This window comes from Choloepus didactylus, chromosome 6, assembly GCF_015220235.1.
Source record: "Choloepus didactylus isolate mChoDid1 chromosome 6, mChoDid1.pri, whole genome shotgun sequence".
Taxonomy (NCBI): domain Eukaryota; kingdom Metazoa; phylum Chordata; class Mammalia; order Pilosa; family Megalonychidae; genus Choloepus; species Choloepus didactylus.
In genome coordinates, this window is record NC_051312.1 from 84,729,399 (window position 1) to 84,737,844 (window position 8,446).

The 8,446-nt window shown below is 41.0% G+C and overlaps 1 protein-coding gene across 1 annotated transcript; it reads right to left on the reverse strand.

The window, feature by feature from the left end:
* Nucleotides 1–3,134: 3,134 nt before the first annotated feature.
* Nucleotides 3,135–4,088, reverse strand: LOC119537876 (olfactory receptor 52M1-like). Its single transcript, XM_037840473.1, has one exon. The coding sequence runs from the start codon at nt 4,086–4,088 to the stop codon at nt 3,135–3,137; it is 954 nt and encodes a 317-aa protein (XP_037696401.1).
* Between the last annotated feature and the right edge of the window lie 4,358 nt (nt 4,089–8,446).

An 8,446-nucleotide genomic window follows, 5' to 3' on the forward strand; every position in this document is an offset into this window, starting at 1 on the left:
ACTCAAAATGGACCAAAGATCTCAATATAAAAGAAAGTACCATAAAACTCCTAGAAGATAATGGAGGAAAACATCTTCAAGACCTTGTATCAGGCGGCCACTTCCTAGACTTTACACCCAAAGCACAAGCAACAAAAAAGAAAATACATAAATGGGAACTCCTCAAGCTTAGAAGTTTCTGCACCTCAAAGGAATTTCTCAAAAAGGTAAAGAGGCAGCCAACTCAATGGGAAAAAATTTTTGGAAACCATGTATCTGACAAAAGACTGATATCTTGCATATATAAAGAAATCCTACAACTCAATGACAATAGTACAGACGGCCCAATTATAAAATGGGCAAAAGATATGAAAAGACAGTTCTCTGAAGAGGAAATACAAATGGCCAAGAAACACATGAAAAAATGTTCAGCTTCACTAGCTATTAGAGAGATGCAAATTAAGACCACAATGAGATACCATCTAACACCGGTTAGAATGGCTGCCATTAAACAAACAGGAAACTACACATGCTGGAGGGGATGTGGAGAAATTGGAACTCTTATTCATTGTTGGTAGGACTGTATAATGGTTCAGCCACTCTGGAAGTCAGTCTGGCAGTTCCTTAGAAAACTAGATATAGAGTTACCATTCGATCCAGCGATTGCACTTCTTGGTATATACCCGGAAGATCGGAAAGCAGTGACACGAACAGATATCTGCACGCCAATGTTCATAGCAGCATTATTCACAACTGCCAAGAGATGGAAACAACCCAAATGTCCTTCAACAGATGAGTGGATAATTAAAATGTGGTATATATACACGATGGAATACTACGCGGCAGTAAGAAGGAACGATCTCGTGAAACATATGACAACATGGATGAACCTTGAAGACATAATGCTGAGCGAAATAAGCCAGGCACAAAAAGAGAAATATTATATGCTACCACTAATGTGAACTTTGAAAAATGTAAAACAAATGGTTTATAATGTAGAATGTAGGGGAACTAGCAATAGAGAGCAATTATGGAAGGGGGAACAATAATCCAAGAAGAACAGATAAGCTATTTAACGTTCTGGGGATGCCCAGGAATGACTATGGTCTGTTAATTTCTGATGGATATAGTAGGAGCAAGTTCACAGAAATGTTGCTATATTAGGTAACTTTCTTGGGGTAAAGTAGGAACATGTTGGAAGTTAAGCAGTTATCTTAGGTTAGTTGTCTTTTTCTTACTCCCTTGTTATGGCCTCTTTGAAATGTTCTTTTATTGTATGTTTGTTTTCTTTTTAACTTTTTTTTCATACAGTTGATTTAAAAAAGAAGGGAAAGTTAAAAAAAAAAAAAAAAAGAAACACAAGGAAAAAAAAAATATGTAGTGCCCCCTTGAGGAGACTGTGGAGAATGCAGGGGTATCCATGGTTGCTAACATGACCACAGACATAGGGGACTGGTGGTTTGATGGGTTGAGCCCTCTACCATAGGTTTTACCCTTGGAAAGACGGTTGCTGCAAAGGAGAGGCTAGGCCTCCCTATGGTTGTGCCTAAGAGCCTCCTCCCGAATGCCTCTTTGTTGCTCAGATGTGGCCCTCTCTCTCTGGCTAAGCCAACTTGAAAGGTGAAATCACTGCCCTCCCCCCTACGTGGGATCAGACACCCAGGGGAGTGAATCTCCATGGCAACGTGGAATATGACTCCAGGGAGGAATGTAGACCTGGCATCGTGGGACGGAGAACATCTTCTTGACCAAAAGGGGGATGTGAAAGGAAATGAAATAAGCTTCAGTGGCAGAGAGATTCCAAAAGGAGCCGAGAGGTCACTCTGGTGGGCACTCTTACGCACACTTTAGACAACCCTTTTTAGGTTCTAAAGAATTGGGGTAGCTGGTGGTGGATACCTGAAACTATCAAACTACAACCGAGAACCCATGAATCTCGAAGACAGTTGTATAAAAATGTAGCTTATGAGGGGTGACAATGGGATTGGGAAAGCCATAAGGACCACACTCCACTTTGTCTAGTTTATGGATGGATGAGTAGAAAAATAGGGGAAGGAAACAAACAGACAAAGGTACCCAGTGTTCTTTTTTACTTCAATTGCTCTTTTTCACTCTAATTATTATTCTTGTTATTTTTGTGTGTGTGCTAATGAAGGTGTCAGGGATTGATTTAGGTGATGAATGTACAACTATGTAATGGTACTGTAAACAATCGAAAGTACGATTTGTTTTGTATGACTGCGTGGTATGTGAATATATCTCAATAAAATGAAGATTAAAAAAAAAAAAAAGAATCCTCCAAAGAGATCTGGCATCGTTTTGAGGTTTCTGTCTACCATTTCCCTCCATTTGTTCCCATCATATTTGACCAGTTCTTTACCAAACCTCCTCCACATCAACAGCCTCATTGTTACCTTCCTCCCTGTAGGACATTTCATTATTTTAGGGTGGCTGCTGTCCCCCATCTATGCATTTTCAGGTCCTCTGAAACAGAATCTCCTAAAGTCTTCCCTTGGTGCTTCCTTCCTTCTTCCAACAAACTCTAGTATTAAGGTTTTGTTGAGTATTGCACACCCATTTGTCTATTTAAATGTAGTGATCTGGTTTGAGGACTTTAACTCCTGTGGGCAGTAAGGTCTCATTCCAAGTCCCATTAGCTTGAGATTTCTCACATTTCTGTTGCCTCTATGCTCAAGTCAAGAGGATTGGAAAAGCTGACCAACACAGGTGAAAATTTCCAGACTTTTATAAACAGAATCTGTAAATCTCTTCAAGAAGGTGTTGTACCTTCAAGAATCTGTTCTTTATAGCAGTCTCACAGAAAAACTAGAAATTCCCTATCATAACAGTAAATGATAGAAATGATCTTACTTCCTGTGGTCTCCATTCTTGTACTTATTGTGCTTAATTTTATGATGTTAAATAGGTAGGAGAAAGGATAGTACAGCACAAAACCCATGCCGATTTCTACTCTCCACTTTGAGATATGGGTCTACACTGAACAGAAAACTCATAATAAAACAGAATAGACTCTAATGTTCCTCTGAGACCTCTATGCCCAGGTTGTGTAGGAACCAGGAATTGCATGGGCTTCCCCAGTTAGAGCCTTTTCCTTTTGTACCTAGATATATTTATGCCCCATAGTCACAGAAAGGTTACTTAGGTTGAGCTCCTGCCTTGAGAATGTGAAGAAATCTCTCTCGGATCTGCTTGGTGCGGACAGCATAGACAACTGGGTTGAGGATGGGTAGGATGAGGAGGTAAAAGTTGGCCAAAAGGATATGGATATGGGGAGGCACATGATGGCCAAAGCGGTGGGTGAGAGAGGAAACGGCAATAGGGATATAGAAGACAAGGATGGCACAGATATGAGAACCACATGTCCCCAGGGTTTTAACCCTGGCCTCAGGGGTGGCCAAACCCATTACAGCCCTGAAAATCATCACATAGGAGGCAGTGATGGCTAATGAATCCAGGATCAATACCAGGAAGCCAACTCCCATTCCATATAAGTTGTTGACTGTGGTATCACCACAGGCTAAGGTAACCAGTGCCATGTGCTCACAATAGGAGTGGGAAATGATTTGGGTTCGGTAGAAGTGCAGCCGCAGATGGATCATCAGAGGCAGGGGCCCAATGTAGATTATCCCCCGGAGGAGGGCAGCCAGCCCCAAACGACCCACCACTGCATGGGTGAGCACCGAGGTGTGGTGCAATGGGTTACAAATGGCCACGTAGCGATCAAAAGCCATGGCAAGGAAGATGCCTGATTCAACAGTGGCAAAGCAGTGGATGAGGAACATCTGGGCCAAGCAGGCATCAAGGCCAATCTCGCCAGCACCAAACCAGAAGATTCCCAGCAGTTTTGGCATGGTGGAGGTTGACAGGATCAAGTCAATGATAGCCAACATGCACAGAAAGAAGTACATGGGCTGATGCAGGCTGCGCTCCACCCTTATCACAGCCAGGATGCTCACATTCCCCACCACGGCCACCAGGTACATGGAGCCAAAGGGGACGGAGAGCCAGATGTGCAGGGACTCCAGCCCTGGGATGCCAGTGAGGCAGAAGGAGGTAGTCACTGAGCAGACATTATGAGAAGTGGACATGTTTGGGGGTGTGCAATAGCCAGGGGATGGCAGCTCTTAGTTTTAGACTTCTTCCCCTCTAGGAGATAACTGCCTCTGAAAACTGTGGACTATGTTCTCATTTCCATCCTGGGCAACTGGGTGGAACCTATAATAAAGAAGGTTTCTGAATACCAACTTGAGAAATCAGTACATTAAATGTTTTTTTTTACATAAACTATCCATGACAATACCCACTGTTAAATTAAAAACAGGTATGCTCATGATTTATACTGCTAAATTTCCCTCTGGAGAGGCTGTTCCAATTCATATTTCTATGATTGTGTAGAAATCACCCAAAGTTTGCATCACCTATGACTCAGTAAATTTGCTTTAGGGAATTTCCAAAAGGAAATGGAGTATATGTAAAAATTCTACATAAGGATTAAATATAATTCCATGTAATGTGTTCAGCGCAGTGCCTGCATATACCTATTTCATCAATAACAGTGTTAACATCAATAAGAAACACTGATTAACTATTTGCAGTTACTGATTTTATACTAAAAGTTTGAAGCAATGTATGTTCAAAAAGTAAAGCCTTGTTTAAATTTTAGTACATCCATTCAATGAATTATACTGATGACATTTTTAGAGCTATGTGCTTAGTTGGTATAATGTTTATATCATATTATGGTAAATGAGGGTATAGCAGGAGGTAGGTTAAACTATAATTCCATTAAAATATGTATGTATGTGTCACATAGACATATATACTTAAACAGAAAATTTGCACTAAGCTATTATTTATTGATTTGGGGTAGCTGGGATTATTGGTGCTTTTAATTCTTTTTGTATATGTATATCCTACCTTTTAAAAATGACCAGGGGTTTTAAAAAGCTTATAAATTATCAAAGCTCAATCAAAAACATATAAGGGATCAATTTACTAAGAAGTTATGTCAGTGCAGTACAATTCCCCTTTCTCTAATGGGTTTCACAGTTTGCTCAGATTATAAATTTAATTGACTTCTTCCCAGATGATCATATTTGGCATAGGCCTTAATTTCTCAAAGAAATAGATCTCATTTATGGTCACCCCAATTTTATGGTTAAACAGGATGAAGAGGAACAGACGAAGTTTCTTAAGAAAGGTTTACTCTAAGCATAGACTCTCTTCTAAATTTTCTTGCTGAGAATCTGGGATTTATCTATACTTTGAGATAAGTGATAGAAGAGGTACACCACTTTATGAGTAAGTCTCACTAGGGCTCTGTCCATTTGTTTTCATCACTGTTCTCAGATAATGGATTACTGTATGACTGTCAACCAGACCCTTCTTACAGACCACATCCTTCCTGGATTCTACTCTTTGAAGACATAAGAGTATCAGCCCTAGAGCACTTGGCTGCTACTTGTAAAAGCCTTCCCCACTTCTTGCCCTTGTATCCTTCAGATGACTCCTGCTAAGAATCCAGCAATGACTTCGATTGCTTTACTCCGTTACTGTTCAAAATCCAAGTGCACAGAGCCTCATTTGGACCCCTGGCCATGTCTCAGACCTGCCCACCCCACCCCCCCGATATTTCTCATGAGAATCCCAGCAGAGTCAGCAAGTCCCAGACATCCCACACTTGTCCTGGTGACTTTCTTCACACAGCTATATTGTTGCTAAGAGCCCTCCCTGCCTCCTGACAGATTTTCCCTATCCTTCAAGGCACATCCAAGATCACCTCTTCCACAAATCTTTCAATGGTATTTCTAGTGTAAAATACGGTAGGTATTTAAGAAGGGAAGAGACCATATTGCCTCAAATTCCCCAAATTGCCTCAAACAAGGCTGTATGTAAAACATAAGAAATAATTCCATTTCTGTAGAAAACAAAGCATAAGAGATGTCCTTTGTAGCCTAAGATGGTCCCTAATTCAGGCCCCACTACAGTGCATTTTAAATTTTTATAGATTTCTTACTTCTTGGTCAGGCATTGACTGGGTGAGGAAAGAAAAAGGAAAGTTTTGAGAACTTCAAAATGGTTCACTAGTGTTCTTTACATTGACTCTCACAGACTTCAGCAATTCTGTGAATTGGGTAATTTAACATGCAAAGTGATAACCATGTGTGAAGTCATGTCCTCAAGGTCAAATTTAAGGTTATGCCGAATCTATCAGATGAGATAGGAGATGGATGGAGGTCCAGAGAGGCACCCTCACATAGCAGTTCAGGGCACCAGATTTGCAGTCTAAAAAACCAGTTTTCTCCTTCCAGACCTTCTTCTTACTCGGAGTTTGGACAAATTTAACCTCTTGAAACCTGTCTTTTTCATATGTAAAAAAAAATGGTGAGAAGACCTACTGCAAAGAACTAGCATAAAGAACAAATGAGATAATAAACGTGAAGCTCTTAGCACATGGCAGCAGCTTCCCTTCCCTGAACTCTTACTGTTAAATATGGAGATTAGACCAGAAATGCATTCTAATAATTGGAGCAGTTTTCTTGTGTTTCTCTGTTACATGGGACATCTTAGAGGATGTCCTTCTGAGGAAAAGTCCTGGAATCTTAGAGATGTAGGAAAGGGATTGTAAGGGGGACCCTGGAGTCAATACACAATTTCATCACAGAATGAGCCTGCTGACTGAAGTGTTTCCCAAGCAGATGGTGCTAGACCACAGCTGTAAAGCAGAAAAGGGACTAATTGGCCAATGTCAGGGTGGGCCAAGGTAATGGCAACTCACCGTGAAAAAAATCAGTGTGCAGAGGGTGGTCTTAAATTCAGGCTTCCAAGTTTGATTTGTGCTAGACCCAGTTCCATCAATGAAATTTTAATGGAGTTTTAGGACAAAGAGAATGATTATAAGTATAAAAATAGTATTTTCTGAGTTGACAGTTGGCATCTTGAGTGGTGATTTGAACTAAGTTGTGACACCTAAATTGTGTCATTTTACCTAGCCCTTTCCACAGAAGTATTTTCTGTGTCACCCTGCTACAGGCATCCTCCCCTTGAATACTGGTTGCCTACAAGCCCTGGAAGAGACATTCTGAAGGTGGGTCTGGGGTTCCAGGAAGGGACATTTTGTTTAGGTGAAATAAGCATGGATTAGAAACAAGACAGACTTGAAAGTTCAAATAATAACTCCACTGTTTCCAACTCTGACCTTAAGCAACTTAATCTCTCTGTTTCTGTTCATGATTCTGTTTCCTAGTCTTTGAAATGGAGGGGAAGTAATAGGTACCTTAGGATGGTTTCATGCATTAAAAATAACTTCCTAAATGTGTATGTGTTACACACACAGAAGACCAGGTGTTAGGTTGCCTGGTCTTTGGGAAAGGCACTGTATTTCCTCCTTCCCTCTGTTCTCTGCCCCCTTACACAGAATGCAGACACACTGTGCTTTCTGTATGGTCTTCTTGACTCTGTACTTCTCTATCCCAACTGTATGAATAGCCTTGTTAACATAGATATAATCAATGGAAGGGTCCTGCTGATAATGTAGGCACCAGTTTAGGAGGGAAGGTTGCCTGACAGTGGAGCAGAAGACAAGAGGCCCAGTTAGGCTGGAATAGTTTGTGTCCAATCTTTTCTCTCCCGTTCTGATGGAGTAATCAAGTTCTACATTTGGGGCTTCTTCTCTTCCTTGTGTTATAACCTAGGTCAACTTATACTGAACTTGTTTACTTTTGACTAAACCTCTGAAGATCAGGTCAGAATGGGCCAAAGGGCAAATGTGCTTTCCAGAACTGGGAGACTGCTTCCTTGTACTTTGGCTCCCCTCTGGAGTGTACTTACCCACTGGGGTGCTGTCCACAGAACTCTAGGCTCTGTGCCTAGTGGTGGTCGCCTCTTCATCTGGAGGCTTGGATGCATTCAGCTGACAACCCAGGGGAGGCCATGCCTCTCATCTCTCCACCTTGCTCTTTTGTGTCCCTCATTATCCAGTGCGGAAAATAGCAAGTTTTTCCCCAAGAGATATACAGAGAAACTTGCCCCTTTCTCTCTGGACACCCACCCCTTGGGAGCAACTTTCAATCCCCATCTCTCCATCTCTCAGGATTAGAACACAGGTTTTTATTCCCACTCCCCTCTGGGGCTCTTGGCTTGGTCCTATCCTCTCCTGGGCCTGAAGTACTCAAGGGCTCCAAGAGGAATATTGGGGGTGGATTCATAAGAGAATGAAGGGAAAAGACATTAAATACTTTTATGACCAATATGGACATTTCTGGTTTTTTGGTTAATCATTGCTTCTGTTTAAAAAAACAAAACCTGTTAATATAAAATCCTTGTTGTACAAAGGAGAAAGAAGAAAATAACTTAAATATAACCTTTGTCAATATTCTATTATTTTCTTTCTGCTTCTATCTGTTTCTATTCATGTTTGCTTAAAAACAAGTATTTATACAAACTG